This window comes from Sinohyriopsis cumingii, chromosome 6 (assembly GCF_028554795.1).
Source record: "Sinohyriopsis cumingii isolate HCF-2022 chromosome 6, ASM2855479v2, whole genome shotgun sequence".
Lineage (NCBI taxonomy): Eukaryota > Metazoa > Mollusca > Bivalvia > Unionida > Unionidae > Sinohyriopsis > Sinohyriopsis cumingii.
The window spans coordinates 138,381,426-138,405,527 of record NC_142966.1 but is presented as its reverse complement, the minus strand read 5'-3'; the positions used below and the strand labels follow the sequence as shown (position 1 = coordinate 138,405,527).

Here is a 24,102-nt window from a genome sequence, read left to right as displayed (position 1 = left end):
CATGACGTGAAATCTGGAGGAGAAAAAGTGTTATAATAATCACTGGTTGGGAGTTTTGATTTTTACAGGCATCAATTATATACAAATTTATGACACATTTTTGCTGACTTAAATGGAAACTGCCTATGCTTGTTTTGTACCGATACCGTTCTTCAAAATTCCACAAAAACTGAAAAAGTAAAAGAGCTAAGCAAATAAAACTCTCGAGCTTCCAACCAAAAATGTAAAGGTTATCTTTTGATGTTTAATGTACTCTCTCCTTTTCTATCTCTACCCCCTTTATCTTTCTCACATTCTATCTCCCTCGCTGAGGCACGTTACCCATATTTGGCGAAGTTTGTCCAATACTTCATTACAGTGTCGCTGAGAATCTTTTCCTCTGAGGTATAAGTGGTGTTTTCCTTGAATGGTTGACCAAAAACTAGATCCAGTTCATAACCATGTATAACACCCATCCAATCAGGCCATGGTACGACGGAAGTCCTATGTTCGAATGAGTAAATATATACGGACTGAGATGTTCCAAATGCATTCTTGTAATACCTTGCTAAATCTAATGTAGGGCACTTAAAACTTCTATCGCCACCTGAAAGAAATCACAGAAATGAATAATTCTAAAATACCGTTTTTAGCGAAGTGTGACAGTTTTGAATATTCATTCCACAGAAAAAAAAACAAGACTACAGTTACTTATAGAGAGCTCAAAAAGCTTGATAATTCGCGAAGAAGCGCTTTGCATACAACAATAAAATACAAATAAAGCAAAATGCAAAAGACAAGAAAAATGAAACAAAACAAGGTAAAATAAAAGAAAATAAAATAAAAACAAACTTAAGTGAAACAGAAGAAAATAAAACAAAATAAAATAAAACAAAAATGATCAGATACTTCAGCATCATAGCTTTAGTTGTAAAGGAGTAGACGCGAAATTAACAAAGGTTATTTTCTGGAAATGATTGATAAAAAAAGTTTAAAACACTGCGGCTGTGCCAGTCAATTTATGAGCAGATGCCATTAATGTTTTTGCGGCTATATGCAGCAATATTCAGGTATTGGGTGTCATACAACATAATGGCAATAACGACGTCAAATACAGAGTTTTCCATCAAATGTATTCGCTAATGAAAACAATACACTTGTGTCTTTGTTTTTCACAGCGCTCAAATAGTAGTATGTGTAGTTTATATTCATGTCAATATTCCCTCTGGGCATGCGCGTTGAGATAGAGTTAGTGTATTTTCTTTCTGATAAATAAGTTCTTATTTTCATTTCTCGATAAGACACACACACACACGCAGGCACGCACGCACGCGCGCACGAATGTATGTATCTATGTATGTATGTATGTATGTATGTAACAGCTGCCTCGCTAGGCCCTCACCGTTAAGAGGTTAGTGTTAGGACTGGTCGACTTGTTGTCAGGACAATGTGACAGGATGGGACACCGTGTGATATGTCTGCGGCATGATGCCCCAGTGTAGGATATCACTATAAACTGCCACACTGCAGACATCGTAGCGATATGACTGAATAATGGTTAAAGCTACACTAAAACTCCAAATCTCACACAGATGTATGTATGATAGATAATATATAGGCTTGGGCCATAATCAATGGTGTTACCCAAATCATCTTGATGCAAAAGTTTATGGTGCATATGGATTCATCCCCAAACCCTGTCATATATTCATTTCTAATGGGCTCTTGCTAAAAAAAAAGCACATTGCATATGGGGTACGAAGTTCAATTCCCTGCAAGGTTATGTTTGGAGTTTAATTGTTGATAGTCCTTAGTAACACATGAATTAATACTACTTGAGAGTAAGCCTCCAAGCACTCTATAACAGCAGCAACAACACTAAGCACTATCCCTTCTCTCGAATACCAAATGCAACCAGCACAGGTTGATATTAGCAAATGTTTTTCTTGCATAAAGGTCAGCTGTAAATTGTCGAGTTGTTTTCCAAGAAAATTCCGAACTTTTAGGACTCAAGCCACATTTATTGCATTTTGCTGTTATCTTGTCATCTTTTTGCTTTGGGATATATTCAACGCAAGAGAAAAAAATCACCGGCAACCCACAAACGAGGCTGATCTTGCATCAAACAATATCTGCAGACCGTGACTTTGTTTATAACGTTAGTTGGGAAACAGTTTGCAGTAACATCGTCTTTGACAGTGCTATTCGAGTTCCCTATATTCGATAGAGTAAAGACAAAGATAGCATTGATTCCTATCCGTATGTTGCATGCATAGGTGAGTTCTTGTTAAGACTGTTGGTATCATCCCATCACAAAATGTTTATATTATTAAACGTGATATTAACCGTTGTCTCTACATGTACTGTGTACAGAACATGCAAATTCTGTCCTGTCATTCACGGTATTTGACGAATAAGAAGGAGTAATTATGAAGCATTCCTGGACACATGAGTTGGAGTAGTCAAAGAACAACTTGATTGTTTTCTTCTGTATACCGGTATCTTATTTATCTTGCACAAGAGAAACAGCATCTTAGATTAATCAACTTATGATTGATATGAAAACAAATTTGCCATGACGTTACTTGTGTAGGATGTTACTATTAATGGCATCAGTAAACGATCTCAACGCGACGGATTCTGCGCTTGCAAAATGCGGAATATTTCAGACCTAAATGATAACAAATTTACATGCATAATGACATTTCACCTTCTCACAAAAATAGCTGCAGAGGTATGTTTTGAACGGTAACTGAAATGATACATCTGCTTTCAGGTTTCGACTAAATTTGGTGAAAGACGTTTACTGTAAAGTCAAATTCAAAGATGCAATTTTTGTCAAAGCTAGATGGGGTCCCTTTGACAGAATAAATGTAAACTTATTTAGTACACCAATATAATGTTTGTAATTTGGAAAGGGAATGCGTACATGAGCATTTATGCTAAACAATAATGTGTGTGAAATTTATATTATTTTTAATTTGCCCCTACTCCTGCAGTGCAAATAAATATCTTACTATTCATTTTGATGCAGAACAGCATCAAAGAAGTCGTTTTGTGATAACAAAACAGACAGATGTTCATTCAACGATCCGATCTCACAAGGCCCGCTTTGTCCTTTTCAGGATGTACTCTGAACCTTAATCTTTATGGAACTCCCTTCTATTCATGAAGTAAAACACATAAAATACCTATGTTGATTTAGCTATCATAAAAGATCTGAACAAAAATGAGCAAGTACGTTGCTGGAGATGAAACACGTTTCTTGCAGTATCTGCCTTTTAACTACAACAAGTTTAGACTGCGTAACATCATGGCTGGAAATAAGGTTTCGCAATCGGCATGTTGTAGTCAGTGTTACTTAATGTAACGTCTGCAATTCTATACGCTATTGTATGGACAAAAGGGAGGTTGTTCAAATGTTTTTAACTCTCGAGATACTCCTCATTTCCTAAACATTATCGCTTCTTTTTTCCGAAAATTTAAGTTGCTTCTAAGTATTAGTAATGTTAGTAATATGTTTCGCACGAATATGGGGTCTACGTTAGGAATTACAGGGCATTAAAGATGAGACGAGGGAAACGGTTTATCTCATTTTGTGTAACAGAGAACAAAAATTTTAAATTTCTGTCATTAAGAAGAAATAATTGCCTGAAATACATATGAGCTAATTCTTATGTAAACCGTATCTGCGTGATATTTGATAAACAAAAGAGTTACAAAAGGATCTGATTTCCACCAGGTCATTAATTGCATCGAAGGCAATGATTTCAAGCAGTTGAAAATATCAGCAAGCAAGTTAATGGTAGTTTTTGTGACTTTCCATAAACTAATTTTAAATCAAAAGAAGCAATTGCCTCCTAACAAATTTATGTTTATAAAACTAATTTAGGATTTCTTTTCCAGATTATTTTCAGTTCAGTCATTAGCTTGTGATTATTGGTAAAACTGAATGCATTGGCTATAAATATATGTGACTGACAAAGTGTCTGTCTTTTCAGTTTGGTAAAACAGTCAATGACTGGCACTGTATTCGAAAAACCTATTGAGTAGCAAACTGAAGTTCAATCTGAAGTCCCAAAACTTTGACAGGCTATGTATTGCATTGAAATAAAGCTAGAATGACAAAACTTTCAGGTTTTTCTTAAGTTATTTATCAGACTTTGGGGCTTTGAACTGAAGCTGAGTAATTTTCTAAACTATTTTCGAGAATACAGGGTTTCATATCCTTGTCTTGAAAAGCCAATAATGATAAAGCTAAACACTGGCAGGAAACTGGTATTCTAAAAGACATGTATAATCTCTTCTAAAGTACTATAGGGAGTAAATCATAACAGAAACCTCTAGGGAGTAAATCATGAGAGAAAATTCTAGGGTGTAAATCTTGAGAGAAAACTCAAGACAGTAAATCATGAGAAAAGAATCTACGGAGTATCTCATAAGAAAAATCGGAACTATCAAACTATTGATAATGTGGATAATAAAGAAATAAGTGGGTGCAGCCTTTACTCCCAGGATCTAAGTAGAATAAACCGTTCTCTCCTTGACTGAAAGAAATATTTTAGCTTTGTGTCGTCATACGTGTACTACTGTACTATATATATATATATATATATATATATATATATATATATATATATATATATATATATATATATATATATATATATATATATATATGTGTGTGTGTATGTGTGTGTGTGTGTATATATGTGTATGTACATATACGTGTGTGTATGTATGTGTATGTATGTATGTATGTGTATATGTATGTGTATGTGTGTGTATATATGTGTATATGTGTGTGTATGTATGTATGTATGTGTATGTATGCATGTATGTATGTATACATACATACATACATACATACATACTGAATTACCGGAGTTAAAACAATCAAAAAATGGCATTTGGCGGACAAATCGGAGTAAATGATATCTTCGAATAAAGTCATAATAAATAACATTTCGTATAGTCTTTGTTGTAAAATGTTACATTCGAGATAACTTACTACGCTATCATCCTACTGTTTTCCCTCAGTAGCCCGAAACAGGAAATTAGTGTGCACCCAGAGCTTATACGTGGCAGCTAGTATAATTGTGGAAGAAGAAACCGGCAAAAAAAAAAAATAAAAAAATTAAAAAAAAAAATACAAACCACAAATCCATAGGTAGCTACTTGCAAGCTTTTCAGATTCACACATTGGCCGAGCCCGAGACTCGGACTCATACATACAGAGCTGAGATGGTATTGATCGGTAAAGGCGAGCTCTTTAGGCCACTCGGGACCCAGAACTTTAAAATAACTAATGGAAATACCAATAGTTTGGGTCTGTCATTAAAAATGATCCCGATAACAATGATCCTTAAATGATACGGTATACTTCGTAGGGTCTGATTCGTGATATGATCTTACCTGCATCGTCTAGAATATCGATATAGCTGCCTCTCTCACTGGCTAGTCTGGACTGTTCATATTCGTACACCAGCGCATCTTTCATCAGGGACCCCTGTATCGGTACTACTTGCTCTAAAGCATGTAGAAATGTATCCCGAGACATCATGTCTGGGTTCCGTAGTTTACTCGGAGGAAAGTAATCCTGAACGTAGTAAGCAAGAAAATATGTCCCTTCATCTTTGGTTACTCCCGCTAACATGCTGCAGTTTTTCATCATTCCTTTTCTTAAAAGATCCTGAGGAAAGTCGTCCAGGAATGACCCATCCATTGTTGGAGCAAACATGTACGTTATGAAATAACCCGAGAAGTCCCATAGTTTTTCAGTCAAACTTTGGGCGTCTACTGACTTCAAGCATTTTATAAGACTGTCACGCTGAGAAGTTTCACAATTCATTTTTCGTCCAAGGTCTTTGGCATACTTTACAGCGACATCTGGTGGCATGAAAGCCCAGTTGCTTAAAGCAGATCCGCTTTCTAAAATGGCATTTGTGAAGTATTGTTGGGAATGTTTCGAAAGACAATGATAACTTACACTGGCTGCACCCGCACTCTCTCCAAATAATGTAATTCGTGTTTTGTCCCCTCCAAGTCTCTCAATGTTGTCATAAATCCATTTTATTGCCATTTGTTGGTCCCATAGGCCCATATTTCCGGGAACATCGTCAGACCCCAAATATAAGAAGCCAAGGGGACCTAGCCTATACTGAATTGAAGCAACTATCACATTATTTTTTGCAGCAAGTAATTTTCCATTATAAATGTCGAGAGTGGATGTTCCTGTGACGAAGCCGCCGCCATATATCCATATTAGAGTGGCAAGTTTCCCTCCAGAAGTTTTCGGAACCCACAAGTTGAGATACAAACAGTCTTCGCTAATGTTGGTATTGGGGTTCCACATCTCCACGCCTTGGAAGCGATCCCAGCTGTTATCTATGGTTTGGAAGCACGAATTGGGAAGTTTTGTGGTCGAGAGAACAGAATTCCAGTTTTCCACAGGTTCCGGTTTTCCGAACCTCAGAGATCCGAGAGGTGGTTTGGCATAGGGAATGCTGAGGTAGATATCAATATTAGTGTTGAACACGTTCTCTGTAAATCCCTGCACATGTCCATTCAGCGTTTCCACCACAGCTCCATCAACCGTAAGAACGACATAACATATGAATAGTGGGTACAACATCTTTACAGGACGGGAAGCCATGTTCAAGGAATGTCTTTCCTGTAGTCAGATAAAAAATTCGATGTAACTCAGCAATCTAGTAAATGTCTGTGTGTGTGTTTGTGTGTGTGTCTGAGAGAGAGAGAGAGAGAGAGAGAGAGAGAAAGAGAGAAAGGAGAGAAAGAAAGAGAGAGAGAGAGAGAGAGTCCTGTATCAGAAAGAAAATGGGAATTAATAAAATTATATGTTTTGTTTATGTTATGTTGCTCTTGTTGTTTTCTTCTACATTTGCTTATATAGAGGAACGCAGGAAGCAAGACTGCACACTTCCTCGAAAACCACGAATGAACACATCACTAAATGTTTAGAATACCGTACAATGCACAGATAACATCTGAAAAAGAAAGGAAGTACTGGTAGTAACCCATAACTATTTGTCTTTAAGTTTTTAATTCGTCTTCAACCCATTACGGATACCCAAACTGGGCTCTTTCGTACTTGACAATATCATGTTGTTTACATTTATTTCACTGTGCAAAAACGCGCATAGATTGTTCGACAGACACGTAAGTGACCTTTTTGTTCTTGTCCTCGTTCCTGCTGCATGTACTTGTCTCTTTAAAACCACAATTAAATTTGGCTTTGATTACAAGGTTTATCTGCAGACCTATATAGTTTTCTTGGAGATGACAGTCTGATTTTACGTAACTTCAGAAGTACACAAAATGGCTGACATGGTCACAATGAAAGACGCAACAATATATATTTAATAAAACTATTTTAATCTTTGGATGTTTCATCGTTTTGCAGGCAGGTGATATCAGCTATCATCCTCTGAAACATTTACCTAATATAGATATCAAAATAAAAGTAAACATTTTCAACACAATTTGGGGAAACTGGCGACTTAGTCATGGAAAGAAACAACAGCGATGCCAGCACCCAAACTTAAAAAAAAACGACAATGATGTCTAACTATAGTTCCAATTAGAGTAACAAGCCCGATTACAAAACAATCGAACAGAATGGCAAATAAAAGACTTCGTTGGTATTTCTAATCCAACAGATTACTTTGAGACTTTCAGAGCTGATTCAAACGCTGGAGAAGCACAACTTGCCATCTACTCCAACGGATTCCTATGAGACTTTCCGAGCGGATTCAGACGTTGGAGAATTTGCAGTCTAGTCAGGTTTATAGCTTTGTAGAAGATAAACTTCCATAAAGAAAGAACATATGGTAACCATCTGTTTTGACTTGGAGAAACTTTATGACACCACACAGAAACGCAGTATAATGAATGACCAATTCAACCTTGGTCTACAAGGTCGCATATCAATATATAAAACTGCTGAAAAAGAGAAATTGAATTGCTAAAGTACTTAGCACCCTTTTAAACGCTATTCTCGGAATATGGGTGTACTTCAGGGCAGTATATTGTCAGTCGTCCTTTTCAACATCAAAAATGAGCATAGTGAAATGTCTCATCAAGAAATTGACCGCTCAGTATACGAGGCAACCTTTTGGCCTACCTCAGATCAAATAGAATTCCTACCATTAAAAGTCAACAACAGATATGCCTGAACATAGGTCGGAAATGCTCAGAAGGTAACGGGTTCATATTTCTAAAATGTGAAAATGTTTTTATGCACTTCTGCCACTGGCATAGAAATTGACGATGGTCCATAACTGTATCTTGACGGTCCTTTTATAATTTTTGTGGAGGAAACCATATTGTCGTGCTATGTTTTTAACGTAAGCTAGCTTTCCTTCCGCACATTCGACACACATTTAAAACAACGAACTGGACGTCATACGAGTTGTAGGAAACACATTTTGGGAAGAAACTGGAAGGTCCTGCTCCGGTTATACAGAACTTAGAAAGATCTAGACTTGCCATGGTTCTATTGTGTATAGATCAACTTGCAAATCTTTTATCTGTATATGCTTATCCGTTCCACAACTATGGACTTTAATTATGTATAGAAACATTTACAATTTAGTCTTCAGAAAATGTCGGTGTTGAGGCAAATGAAACGAACCATCATCTTTTCTCACAAGAACAAAATTGGCCCCATTTTACTGCGACCAAATGATTTTCTAATCTATCATATCTGTAGATTGGTGTAATCTTTAGGCCCAAATACCATCCCCTTCATGCTCAGAAACCAAATTGCATTCCATTTTGGTATAGGAATAGATCCTCGTGTAGAAGCAGCAAATATCATGCCGATATTCCGAAATGACATTTACCAAAAGCACTTCCCTTGTAATCAAAACTCCCAAAAATAAGCTTGGCAAGCTCCAAAAGTGGTCAATGAATCCTCTAGTTTATAAAGGTAAATTAAATAAAATCAAAGCCTCTAGTGGTGGCACTGCATTCCTGTATACAGACGGCACGAAAGATGGGAACCAGGTTGCAGCTCCATTTGCAATGGCACGCGGCACCATGTCTAACCGGTTGCTGGATAAAGCTTCCATACTGCCGCATAAATTACTACCATACCCAAAGCTACCAACTACATTGAAACCTCTCAACACATTTCATCATCATTCCAGATTCCTTTTACGCACTGAAAATCTTACGAAACCTTGATTTAGACAATCTGCTAATGTTACACCTGTTACCGAAATATGATTTGCTCATACAACCTTGAACAGATGGCGTGTAGTATTGGTTATTATTAGTCACTTTGGTATTTAGGGCAATGAAAAGGCAAATAAGTTTGCCTCGTCACATGTCTCTGAATGGAATATTCCTTTATGCTGGCTTCAAGCATATACATGACTCAAAGAACTTGAATATAAATCGTGTTAGGCCTTTTGGCATGTTCTTAATAACTGTCAAACATGTTAAATGAAACCTTCAACAATAAGCTTGAGAACATCACACCGATCAATGGACGGGGCATTCTTCACATGGTAGAGATGATGTGGTATTGCGTCCATCGCGTGTAAGACATATAGATGAAACATGCATGCTTCTAGAGTGACGAACTTCGAGCAAAGTGCGTCCCTTGCCACTGTCCTTCGACAGAAAATCTCTTTCTCTTTCTCTGAGAATAGTTTTTCTTAGTAAGGGCCTTGCAACAGTTGAAATCATACAACTCAGTCGTGCATCATCTTTAATACACAGTGACAGGCTTTTTATTTTAACTGAAAACGTTGTTAATGACTAATGCGTGTTCATTTTCTGATAACTAGTAAAGCTTCATTTTCATTTTTCCCAACGCACACGTTTTCAGAAAATCAATACAATGTAAGCATTAGCACTTTAATAATTCCAATAGGGATTCCAATCTATCATTTGTGAGTCATGGAGCCAAATCCTGAACAAATGGAAATGATAACAGAGTTTTCAGCCCTTATTCAATACAACTTTGATTCGAGTTTGAGAAGGCTGATATGGTCACGGGACATGAGTTATCATGTAATGGTTTGTCCGTTCCATCTGGAGGTCCTATGTGATATCGAGATGGTTTTACAACCGATTCGTACAGTGAGTTTCATCTGTATTTTCTCTCAGAATTGTGTTCCAGTCAAAATTATTTCACATTATAAAGATTACTTCTTAATCTGTGCGAATCTAGTGTTTGTGTGCATAAGTATACAACTTGCACTGTTTGAAGTTGCGTTACGAATCCAGGGTCTTAATCTAAGTAACTGAATGAAGCAAAAGCCAACATATTTTCTAAAACTTAACAAATAGTTTAATTATTAATGTTATAAAATGAAACTTAAAGAGGAACTTCCAGTATTATGAATTAAACACTAAACAATAAAAAGACAGTTCTACAAAAGTCTGACAGACTCGAATGTTCCGAATGAATTCCAGATCCTTGAATGTACATGTCGGACAGAAATTCTGATGAATACAATTGCATTGTCAAGGACTCCTTTGAATAAATTCACAATAGTCAAAGAATAATATTGTAGTCCAATGAACACTATCTCGTTCCAGTGAATAATCCAAACAAATGTCTCCTCTCAAATTAAATACAAAAACAACATTAAACACGTCCACAGACTAATATTAACACAAGAACATATAAAATGAAAATCCAAAATAGGAATTAATTAATTTCTCAGTTCGCTCTTTATATTCCTCTCCCAGAGTCTATTACGCTATGTGTCGCAATATGCCCGAAGTGACATACCTCACTACTCAGTCTAATAATTCACCATACCTATTCACGTGACCTACGTCGCAGTACTCAACCACCTGACTCTAACAAGCCGAATTCGTAAATGGTTTATTATTAGAAACTTGACAATACCCCTATTTATATATCCGATGCTATCTACGGGAATATACAAAATAGATGCAGGTTATAAATTAGCGTAGCACATTATTGCCCTTGGCTTACGACGATGAGTTACGGTGTTTTCTTCCTTACAACACTTGCTCCACTGCAAACAGATTGTGTTATTGCATAATGTAGAGACCAGAATCTACGATCTTTGTTCTACGTAGTGTCTTTACTAAGTTATAACAACACAGACCATAACATACCATACACTAGCAGATCAGGGCGCATTAAGCATTAAGCAACTGCCGCAGATCTGGGTCTATGCAGCTGGACCCGATTTAAAGGCGAATAAACAGGGTATTATGACAAGCGAAATGCGCGTACGTTGAATCTGGCACATCATGTGCTATGTGTAACAGGAAGATTAATATGTGCTATAAACAGGTAAATATCGTAGCAAAAAAGAAAAATAATTATTTTGGTTGTTGGTTTACTTCCAATTAACATGTCAGAATATATTGTTATTGATATGAAATATCGTTTAGGCTGCATTTGACTAGGCGGTACCACCCATATTGACCATTTTAACAATGGCGTTACTGTTAGAATGGACATGTGTCGTAATGATTTATCCGCCATTTTTGTTTACGCTTTTGGTGACTAAAGTTCGCTTTGAAATTTAATATTTTGCACATGAATGAATTTCTACTTAAAAAGTTGCTCCAGACAGTTTTGTTGAAGCATCCGTTATGTATTAGATTGTGCTGGTATCTAGCTTTGTATTATCACAACACGGTTCGAATTATATTGAATGCCTGGTTTTAAAAGCACAGGTACGTATCAAATGTTTTTGATGGAGTTACAAAATGTGTAAAGAGAAGGGAAAATTTACGCACTTAAATCTCCGTAGGCGTGTGTTTTAGGAAAATTAGTTTGTCAGAACAAGACTAGGGCAATAATAATGACTTTGGACTAATTTTTAAGCACTTCTACCAATTCACAAGCAGGATTTAAACGGGTGAGGTATAAGTTTGACTTAAATTTAAATAAGAAACATCAGCTACACAAACTGATAATTCTATTTTAGGTAATATAAGATGAAACACTTCCAATAATGACCAGTCTTTGACTGCAAAGATTCGACCTCATGCAGACGATATAGTGTGATAAACGAAATCGTGGAAACTCTGTAGCGCAACCTTAAGGAATTAAGGCACTTGGAGAAGTTTCTTTTACGATTTTACGGTTACATTGTTTCCGATTTTTGAGTTATAATGTTTATGGAGGTGGTGCGAATTTAGGATAAATGAAAGACAAATAATAGTGAAAGCTTGCAGTATTTTGAATTATTGTCCTAAAAAGAGTTCCGTGCCCATTATCCTCTCACCGAGTTATCATTACATATAATGTTGGTCACTTCAGGTAGGGAATCGGCACGTTTTACATCATATCAACATACATTAAATAAGAAGAAGAAGACAACACGATTTAGAAATGTGCATACATATCACTACATATTTTGCACATTTTTTAAAATATATTTAAATGAAGTGAAAGGTCATGGTCATCTGGATCAAGGGTAAATAATGGCATGACCTCGTTTTGACCAAAACTACAGAAATATAGTGCTACTGTGCCATTAATGCTCCGCGTAATACTATCTATACCAAAACGTTTTCCACTGAAAGTAGGACATACCAATCATATCATATTCGTATGACATACCAAGCATGTCATATTAGTAGGACATACCAATCATGTCATATTAGTATGACATAATCCTATGAAGGTGCTGAATTTCAGTTTTCACTGTAAAGCAACCTAAATTTGGAAAAATCGTCAATCTGACAACTATTTTAAAAACAAAACAATAAATATCGTAAAAATGTTATACCTTTTATGTTCATTTAAAAAACGTACGCCAAATTTTAAGATCCCTTGAAGCACGTTCATTTTAAAAAATGATGTACCCAATACTATGCACTAAGTTTAATGACTTGTTTAAGCAAAAGTTAAGATTCTTTTCAAGACCAAGCCCTTGTCTTACTGAAAACTATTTGTTACATCTGTCATTTGGATTACCTTTCAAATCACCAGCCTTGCTGTAAGATCAATCTTGACTTATATGTCTTTTGCAGCAATTTCCAGAGTCCGCCCATTTATCCTCCAAGTTCATTTTCTTGACGCCATTAAATTCATTTTCCATGATCAAGACATTTTGAAAGACTGATCGCAAAGCAGAGGCAAGACGCAAAGAGCGTGTTGTTGTTTACAAAGATACGGATAAACATATGTCAAAAACTGAGGTACGTAAATATGCCCGACCCAGTCATATAACTACAGTTATTGAGATGCAGGCAGTGGAATATTAGTAAGCGACAACTTCTGAAGACTAACATAGTAAAAACGACCGCTACAAAGTAATTTCACGACATTGAAAAATAAAAATTTTGCTCTTGGTTAAAACCCTTACTGATACACAAAAAATTAATTCCGTTCAAATTTCAAGCTCGACAAACACCAAAACATGTTTCCATTGATCTTATTTTCTCTCCAATCATTCTGCCACGTTCCTCACCTTTCATATCTTTCAGCGCATATCGCTGCCGGAATGTTGTGTTAACCCGTGGGTCATCTAAACCTTAGTACATCGTCTCCACGAATTAGTACTTGATCATACCATGCTCCTCGGATCACACACTGAAATCCTATCAAAAATGAGGGAAAAAGAACCAGACCATATTTGGCGTATTAGATGCATTGCATTGCTATCGGCATATTGCGGTTACCTCGTATCTTGTAACATCGTCAGCCTTGTGTTCCATCACCAGAAGTAAATAATACCTGATTGTTTCCCAAACGTAATATATATATATATATATATATATATATATATATATATATATATATATATATATATATATATATATATATATATATATATATATATATATATATTTATATGTGTGTATAAGTATGTATCTGTTGCATTGATGGAAAGTGTGCACCTATGATCCATTTTTTTAAAAGATATTTTTTATCTGTATGTATCAAACATGCCATCACTAATAGACTTAAATGTGTATGCATATACTTGAAGATGGCCAATCAGCTAAATGCAAATAAGTCAACTTATTAGAAGTTAATTCCTCTGCACACATTCACTTACGAACTTTATGGCCACATGAGAACAATTACTACGTTTAATTAAAGTCTCCGGTACGCTCAGAGAAATGATGTGTGGAATTAACGAAAACTGACTGCATTCAAGATCTATTGTACAATTTCATAGATGTACATCAAATACCCGTTAAGAGAGGGTTGATATACTTAAGCAGAATGAAAGAAACGCAATAAAGGAGTTATGTGTAATTGTTTCAAAATAAATACAGGGCGATAAATGTATGAAATGGAGCTGTTTGACAGACTACATCAAGAGACGAATGCTTATCAATTACTTAAAATACGGACAATGCTTATCAATTACTTAAAATACTGAGAATGCTTATCAATGACAAAATACGGGCAATGCTTATCAATGACAAAATACGGGCAATGCTTATCAATGACAAAATACGGGCAAATGCTTATCAATGACAAAATGCGGGCAATGCTTATCAATTACTTACAGTACGGAGAATGCCTATCAATTACTTAAAAAGCAGAAACTTAAAAATATTTTAGACAGTGTAAATATCCACATAAGTTTAAATATCCAAGACCTTAAAAGCTATAAAGTAGAAATAATGAGTAAAAACATATCATATTCTCAAAGTCAGACACAATATATCATACTCTCCCAGTCAGACACAATATATCAAATTCTCCTTTTCAAACACAAGATATCATATTCTCCTAGTCAGACACATGATGTCTTATTCTCATAGTCAGACACAAGATATCATATTGTACAAGAATGACACAAAGTATCACATTCTACAAGTGTAAGCGATCCACGGTCCGCTTTGTAGAAACCTTACACAAAGTCCCCTCTTCTTGCAAGAGGTTTGTGTGTTGGCGGATTGTACCTTCTTTCAAGGTGTCCGCTTAATTTGGTTCTCATTATCTAGAGGTTGACCACCTTCGATGTTATTGCCCGGTTCGAGTAAATGTAAATATAAGTAGTGAAACTTAAAGGTGGAATAGATAGAGATCTGAGCAGAGATACAGAACAGACCAACATGAGCCCCCCCGTACGTGTAAACAACAATTTAATCGATTACATAAAACACTGTGAGAATTCATTACATCAGGAATATACTCTTCTTCTAGAAATAAAACTTTCACCGAATTACGAAAAACAAATATATTTAAATAAAGTAGCCGATCTGTTTTACTGTTAGATTTAGTTCATCATAAGATCGAGTGAACAATCGAAGTCAATGCCTTGTACAATTGCATAACCTGCTTCTCCGGTTCACTCCACTTCCACTGAAGCTGTTCATTCGACTTCCCTCTGATTTTGTTCCTCTTTTGGTCCTCAACTCTGTACGTAGCACATAGATTCACAGATAACTGGATCTCAGGATAATACGTCTCACTATACGTCTCAGAGATAATACATCACAGGATACGTCTAAGAGATAATACGTCGCAGGAGCTATTTTCTCCCTTTGAAAACAATATAAATAGAGACAATCTAAATTTGCTGTTGTTTATAATAACAGGTGCTTGCATTATCCCCCTCTCGTTATCAGATCTTACTATCGGTGCTAAACAGATGCTAAGGCTATCAGTCGGCTCCATATGTCCTATAACGACCCTAGTTAGTCTAATGGCTAATTCATCACGCATGAACACCACACGAGGCATAACGGTTCCGAGACAGCCTCAATTTACGCAAGTGAATGAATGAAATACATTAAATGTTTAACTACGTCACTTCAATCAATACACACTCAACCTTAATCATACGTGAAATCTTCTAAATTCGGTGAATTCTCACGGATTCTCGTAACTCATATTAACTAATGTAATGCATGAAATTCTTAGAACCTAATTCTTGTGCAAACAAGACGACAATTCAAACAATTTACCTTGATTATTGTTAAAGAATGTTAAATTGATAATGAATATCAGGAAGTGGCTGTTACTTTGTGTGCACTATACTTGCAGTAGACGGATAACAGTCCCATGTGAGGTGTGTTTAATAGTACCTCCATGATATACTTATGTGTAGGATAAGAAAATTCAACCAGAGGATCTGAAACAAAATTTTGATCCCGATGGTACAGGTTACCCATTAAACTTATCTAGAGATTAATGTACGATTTCCTATGCATAAGCTCAACACAGTTATACTTCCTAAAGCAAATTGATATACGAATGTAGCAAATAGATTCATGCAAATATAAGGAAATAAATTCAGCATAGCATTATATATGGCATCAAGAAATTACATGAAATTGTCACATATACCTTTCAGCTTTCAGCGTTCCTCGCTTCTACCGCCAAATTTGTTCGTCGGTTTTCCTCGACAACAGTCCTCTTGGACAACAGTTTTACGAGAGAATTTCTCCCAAATTTATTCTCGGAGCCTTCTTACACTTGTTTTTTTTTGCAGATAAGCTTAGACTGATTAAATTTTAGATGTGGCGATATTAAAACTAGGAAATTTAGTGTGGGAAACACCCCCCTTGTTTAGCGTAACCAATCAGAATCAAATATATTCTGTCGCCTTTTTCCAGAAGCCCCAAAGTCGTGGTCAACTTGACCTTGTAGTTTGAGTAACAGCATTCTGCGATTTTTCAAATCTGACATTTACACACACTATGGAATCGAAGTTAGCTTTTGTCTCCACCAGTCTTCTGTTGGCTAAATAAACGAATGCTTAATTAAGAATACAATTCTCCCCTCGAAAAGACATTACCGATCATGGCAGTATGGCGATTTGATACGTGCCTGTCCCCATAAATCTAATTAATTGTTATCTGGCCCAAAGTTAATGTGCACTTCATAGATCTCCAGAAATGCACCCCTTCACAACAAGTACGACACAAGATATCATATTCTACAAGTAAGACACACATGATATCATAGTTTGCAAGTAAGACACAAGATATCATATTCTTGAAGTAAGACACAAGATATCATATTCTTGAAGTAAGACACAAGATATCATATTCTTGAAGTAAGACACACGATATCATATTCTACAAGCAACACACACAAAATCATAGTCTTGAAGTAAGACACAATATATAATGATCTTGAGTAAGACACACGATATCGTATTCTACAAGACACACATGATATCATAGTTTGCAAGTAAGACACAAGATATCATATTCTTGAAGTAAGACACACGATATCATATTCTACAAGCGACACACACAAAATCATAGTCTTAAAGTAAGACACAATATATAATGATCTTGAGTAAGACACACGATATCATATTCTACAAGTAAGACACACATGATATCATAGTTTGCAAGTAAGACACAATATATCATATTCTTGAAGTAAGACACACGATATCATATTCTACAAGCAACACACACAAAATCATAGTCTTGAAGTAAGACACAATATATAATGATCTTGAGTAAGACACACGATATCATATTCTACAAGTAAGACACACATGATATCATAGTTTGCAAGTAAGACACAATATATCATATTCTTGAAGTAAGACACAAGATATCATATTCTTGAAGTAAGACACACGATATCATATTCTACAAGTAACACACAATAAATTATAGTCTTGAAGTAAGATACACGATCTCATATTCTTCAAGTACGACATAAGAAACCATTTTCTTGAAGACACATATTGTGTCAACGAGTAAGAAAAACAATATCAGAGTAAGACACGAGATATATCTCCCTGTAAGACAAACATTTATTATAAGATATGACTCAATATTTACCATAATGAGAGATCTATAGTCAACTGTTCTCATCTGATTTGTTCTTTAGATTAGCTTTAGAATGACTATATTAGTCTGTATATATTTTTCAGCAGCATCTTTTAACGTGTTTTAATAATTTTTCATATGTTTTATTATGTGTTAATACACTTGATTGCCTGTTTATGTTCATGGTGAAAGGTGAAAACCTCCACTTTCCTTGCCACGTTTATTAGTCGTTAAACATAGTTCTCTCCCTCTCTTGCAGACAAATAAACATCATCACCCCCCCCACACACACACACACACACACATCCACACACACCTATCTTTCACGCACAACTTGCAAAACATATAGAAATACATTAGCATACATGCATACATGGATACATACATAAATACATACATCTATACATACGTGCGTGCGCGCGGGCCTGCTTGCCTACCTACCTACCTACCAAAATACCTACATACCTACCTACATACATACATATATACATGTGGAAAAGAAAATCAAGAGTTGTCTTTAAAATTAGGAATTGTGTTTTCTATTAATGGCCTGTTTAAGAGGGCGTGGTTATTTTCACCCACATTAGCATCCAAAAATGGTAACATAGAGTGTGTTTGATGGATGACTGGATGGAAAGATGGATGCGTGGAAGAGTGGATGGATGAAAACATTGGAATGATACCCTCTGCTTTAAAAGTATACCAAATCCTAAGTCAAAAAGTGGAAACGTTGATTGTAAGGTTGAAACGTTGATTATATTTGATTAATTTTCTTTTTATTTATAAAACTTTACCCACAGTACAGACTCGTACTGAAAACAAGGTAGTAATTATCATGATATTACACAATGATACATTTTTATTACACAGTGATATAACCTTTCTGATGATACAGTGATATGGCTTTATATTATTATACAGTAATATACCTTTTTATTAGTACACAGTGATATACCATTTTATTATCAAATAGTGATTTACCTTTTTAATTAGTAGATAGTGATAACCTTTTTATTAGTACACAGCGATACACCATTCTATTATTACCCAGTGATATACCTTTTTAATTAGTAGACAATGATAAACCTTTATATTAATACACAGTGATATACTATTTTATTTTCGCACAGTGATATACCTTTTTATTATTACCTACTGATATCCGTTTTTATTGTTACACAGTGATATGCCTTTTTATTATTACACAGTGATATACCTTTTTATTATTACTTACTGATATCCCTTTTTATTGTTACACAGTGATATGCCTTTTTATTATTACACAGTGATATGCCTTTTTATTATTGCACAGTATTACACCTTTTCAATTGACAAATCATCTACGTCCATGAAACACAAGTTTTACTACATTTTTGATATCTTTATAGATTGTAAAGACAATCTATGTAACCAGAATAATATGCTTCATGTGTCAAAACTGTTAATATCATTTAGATTTTAGAAAATGTGACAATAAATCAGATATCGTAAAAATAGTACTCTAATTTGGGAAGTGTATCTTATATAACAGCTTCAAAATGTATCCTAGTCATAAGAAACAAAAATAAAAGAAATAATAAACATGATAAACTTGGTGGTGTAGAGATCACTGATTGCACTGTTGAATTCATAATAATGTCAGCTTATTTCTTTCAATTCTCATTTCGCCACTGCCATAGTCATTGATTAAAAACTAGGGTGACAGTGACCTGTTTATTCTCATTATTATTTTGTTGGCATTAAGCAAGCATGAACGTCTGACACGAGGTTATTATATCGTCAAAGTTCAGATGATATAAATTATACATTGATGCTTGTGGCACCTATAGATATCTTATATCTAAATGAATTTTATTGAATTCTAATTTTAAAGATAGGTCATCTCAGATAATAATATCTCTATTTTCATATCTTGTATTGAATAACAATTTTATTATGTCCAGTAATTTTTAATCGGCTTCATGTATATTTTTCTTTTTTACATTAAAGATTTGAAATTGTGATGCGATACCTTTAATTTTTCCTGGGATATTTTAAAAGTATAAACCTTTACCCGTACACAGACGAGATTCATCGGAAGTGTTGGAATCGTTATCTTACAATAAAGTTTAATGTGAATATGTATTTTTCATCTCAACATCAATTTTCAGTGTATCAATGAAATAAATCTCTATTTTTCCATCTCAGCAATACTTTTCAGTGTATCAATTAAATAAATCTTTTTCTAAATCTCAGCATTAATTTTCAGTGCACCATTTAAATAAAATTTTTTTACCTCAGCATTAACTTTCGGTGTATCAATTAAATCTTTTTTGAATCTCAGCAATAATTTTCAGTGTATCAATTAAATAAATCTTTTTTTATTATCTCAGCAATAATTTTCAGTGTATTAATTAAATAAATCTTTTTTTTAATCTCAGAAATTATTTTCAGTTTCTCTTTTTTTGTTCTTCATCTTAGCATTAGTTTTCAGTGTATCTATGAAAAAATTCTTTTCGTTGATTGTCTACATCGAAATATTTGAGTATAAAGCAACTGAAGCCTACATAGTTGAATGATGTTTGACATTGACGTATCATGTCACTGATGTTTGACATTGAATTATCATATCTTGACAGGTCTTTTATAAACTTTACTGACGGTACCGATAGCGATGGGAAGCAGGACTAACCAACGATATGTTTTGACACGACGTTCACCAAACCTTGGAGCTTGAACAAAGATTAGGGTGATTTGTCCCACATTCCCCTAGGACAACAATTAGAACATTACCTGAAATCATGTAAAAATCCCCAATAAGGCACATTCGCGTTCTTAACCTAAAAAAGGAAGTGAATTTGCAATGCATAGATTCTTTCTTCTTTAAATTATAATTACTAGATGTAAAATTATGCAATAGCAACAGTTAATCTTCTCCGCCTTATTTGATGTTTGAGTTTTTAAATTTGCATTTTCTGCTGAAGTAATCTACAGAGTAAATACTAAGAAAAACCGGAAATAGAGGAACCAGAAAGGAAGGTCATAATACGCGTTAGGAAGGAACACTGCACTCGCTGTTAAGATTTATTCGATTCAACGAGAACGCATCTGAAAATATTTCTTTTAATCAGAGAAGAAATATTTGAAGGGACATTTTTTTGTACATGGCGACAACCCCTACCGCCCCCCCCCCCAAAAAAAACCTCGTATGAAATGTGTTGATACATAATATAAAGGAGTACATATGGTTTGTGAAGGTGAAGAGATATAGAACAATCCTCAGCAAGATAAGTGACGACGACAGTTCTAGCTATAACCTGCGCTGCTTGAATTGTTGATATACTGCTGAACTCTGTGCCTAATATATCACCGGCATGCCTCTGGTTTATCATGTTTTGCATCTCATACCTGTCTTAGTCAACTAATGTCAAAGTGCTAAGTCAACAACAGCTTAAGTGTTGTTACATGTTAATACACTTCAGATCCTTTTCCTGCCATAGCGCACACATAAACGGTACGTTGATTATGTATGTATGTATGTATGTATGTATGTATGTATGTATGTATGTATGTATGCATGTATGTATGTATAAACCGATCAGGTAGAGCCGCCAAGACATACAAAAGACTTCTAAAACTGGTACGATGGATGGATGGATGGATGGATGGATGTTTACAATATAATGCATGATGTTTTAATTATCAATAAATTCTACTGATAAACATTTCATCAAATGATTTATATAATCTGCTGTTACTTTTTTCATAAAAGGAATCGGAGTTGAGCCACATTTGGTGAACACCTTCTTACTGTATCACACAGGCTGCTACTTTGCCATGAGAAACTTTATCACACAGATTGCCATGTAAATCTATGAACAAGTAATTGTGATTAAAGAATATTCGATGCATAATATAATTACTGCTATATGTACATCAAAGTCATGTATGGGACCCCGAGTGGCCGAGTGGTCTAAAGCGATCTCCGTTACGGATCACTGCTATCTCACCTCTGTCTGCGTGGGTTCGAGTCTCGGATTGAGCCAATGTGGGTATGTGCGAAAGCTTGCCAGTAGCTTCTCGTGGGTCGGTGGTTCTTTCCGGGGTTTTCCGGGTTCTTCCTCCACCATTAATACTGGCCGCCATGTATAGCCTATCGTGTGCTGAAAAATGGCGTTAAACCCTACAACAACAACAACAAAACACAGTCATGTATCATGATTTTAAATGAAAATCAATAGAGAGGACCACATTATTTTGTTTATTCTGATACATTAGTGAAAGAAAAGAACATTCTACAATAAATATATAGCATATAGAAAGACACCTAAAACTTGAATACAAGCTTTCTGAAACGTTTAGTGCCTTCATTGGAAGATCACAATTCATTTGAAGGTCATAAACCACTGTACAAATACACAAGCATGCACACTCTTGAACGATTACCAGTCATTGTCATTATATTAAATTAAATGTTTTATTTATGAAATACCGGCCAATATAATACCAACAACATTGAATAAAAGCAACATTATTTATGTATGTAAAACCTTACTAGCAGACTATTTGTGCAATGTGTAATTTCAAAATCGACAGTACAAATATTTCGCCATTGCTAATTCAGAATATAATTGTCAAATACGAAATGCATTAAGTAGGTACAAGTGCTCTTCATTCGTTTTCTCAAGCACTGCGGGGCACCATTGAAGTCCTACTCAATGTAAAACCTAATTCAATTCGTGGCGCATTGACGTGAAACAGACATGAATGTAGATATACAATAGGCTGACATATTAATTCCACGAGAGAGGTGGTCAGCTAGATATACAAGGCTTACATAGTAATTCCACGAGAGAGGTGGTCAGCTAGATACACAATAGGCTGACATAGTAATTCCACGAGAGAGGTGGTCAGCTAGGTATACAATAGGCTGACATAGTGATTCCACGAGAGAGGTGGTCAGCTAGATATACAATAGGCTGACATAGTAATTCCACGAGAGAGGTGGTCAGCTAGATATACAATAGGCTGATATAGTAATTCCACGAGAGTTGTTGTTGTTGTATGGTTTAACGCCATTTTCAGCACACGATAGGCTGGCTATACATGGCGGCCAGTATTAATGGTGGAGGAAGAACCAGGGAAATCCCCAGAAAGAACCACCGACCCAAGAGAAGTTACTGGCAAGCTTTCTCACATACCCACACTGGCAGAATCCGAGACTCGAACCCACACAGACAGAGGTGAGATGGCAGTGATCCGTAACGGAGATCGCTTTAGACCACTCGGCCACTCGGGGCCCCATTCCACGAGAGAGGCGGTCAGCTACATATGCAATAGGCTGACATAGTAATTCCACGAGAGAGGTGGTCAGAGTAAATTAAGGCGTACGCTTTAGGAGTAACGTGAATTTTAAGTGACGACCATGGTCGAAATTATATAGTCTTAAAATTCCTGAGAGAGAGAGAGAGAGAGAGAGAGAGAGAGAGAGAGAGAGAGAGAAAGAGAGTAGTGTGACACCGAGGAAGCCCTCAAAGAATGCATTCAACTTTAAGGTTCAATACAGTTCAGAAATCGACACTTTACAATCTGTAACATATTTCACCAGACGTGTTGAGTAAAGTTAATAAGTGAGGGGGGCTTGGGGTTGGAGTTGTTCATAAATCTCCTATTACGTAACCCTCAACCTTAGATGGTGTCATAAATAGAATTTCAAACAGCCAACAAGGCCACTATATGTCAGTGGATAGATATCATCTGCGTACTCATGAAATATATATCGATGAATATTCGGCGTATTTTACGTCATTGCACTGTTTTTTCGGGCTGGGGTGGGATAATAAGGATATTAAGATATCACATATTTGTATGCGTTGGATACACCAGTAGAGCCTAATGGTCTGAAATTTCACCAGTTTGGCATCGACATTTTTCGCCCTAGCGTACTGCATTGTCCGCCCTGTCTTGCAAAATGCACGCGGTTATTTATTTACAACCCTAAATAATTATGCTAAGCAAAACTTTGAATCATCTACAAGTTCATTAATTAACGATATTTGATCCGCTGTCAAAATGTAGGTTACAGTTACAAGATTATAAAGCTGTAAACACAGGACATGGATTTTAAATATCATAATGCACCTTTGAGACTTAGGCGGAAAGATGAAGCTCATAAACAACCTACAATAAGTCCTCGTTTGTAAAACAAAAATTGCCAATATAAAAATGTTCAACCCTATATAAAAGAAGTCCTCTTATGTAAAACCGAAGCTGCCAAGTATACCATTGTTTAACCCATCTACAAATTCTCGTGTGTAAAGTTAAAATTGCCAAGTATACAAAAGTTCGACCCAATCTACAAGAAATCCTGGATTGTAAAGCCAAAGTTGCCAACTACGCAATGGTTCAGTGGAGACT

General features: G+C 35.5%; 1 protein-coding gene across 6 annotated transcripts in view; it reads right to left on the bottom strand.

Moving 5' to 3' along the window:
* The window catches only part of LOC149798088 (cholinesterase-like), a 63,591-nt gene that overhangs the window by 7,537 nt on the left and 31,952 nt on the right, over positions 1 to 24,102 (bottom strand). For 4 of the 6 annotated variants that reach the window (XM_089963176.1, XM_089963177.1, XM_089963174.1 and 1 more), the window contains exons 2-3: positions 5,395 to 6,652; positions 322 to 586 (exon numbers count right to left, since the gene is read on the bottom strand). In XM_089963176.1, coding sequence (XP_089819302.1) covers positions 322 to 586; positions 5,395 to 6,634 — 1,505 coding nt within the window. In that variant the 5' untranslated portion in view covers positions 6,635 to 6,652. Of the gene's footprint in view, positions 1 to 321; positions 587 to 5,394; positions 6,653 to 12,922; positions 13,059 to 13,418; positions 13,549 to 24,102 lie in introns of those variants that run through there. The other 2 variants (XM_089963178.1, XM_089963179.1) reach the window with 2 other exon arrangements.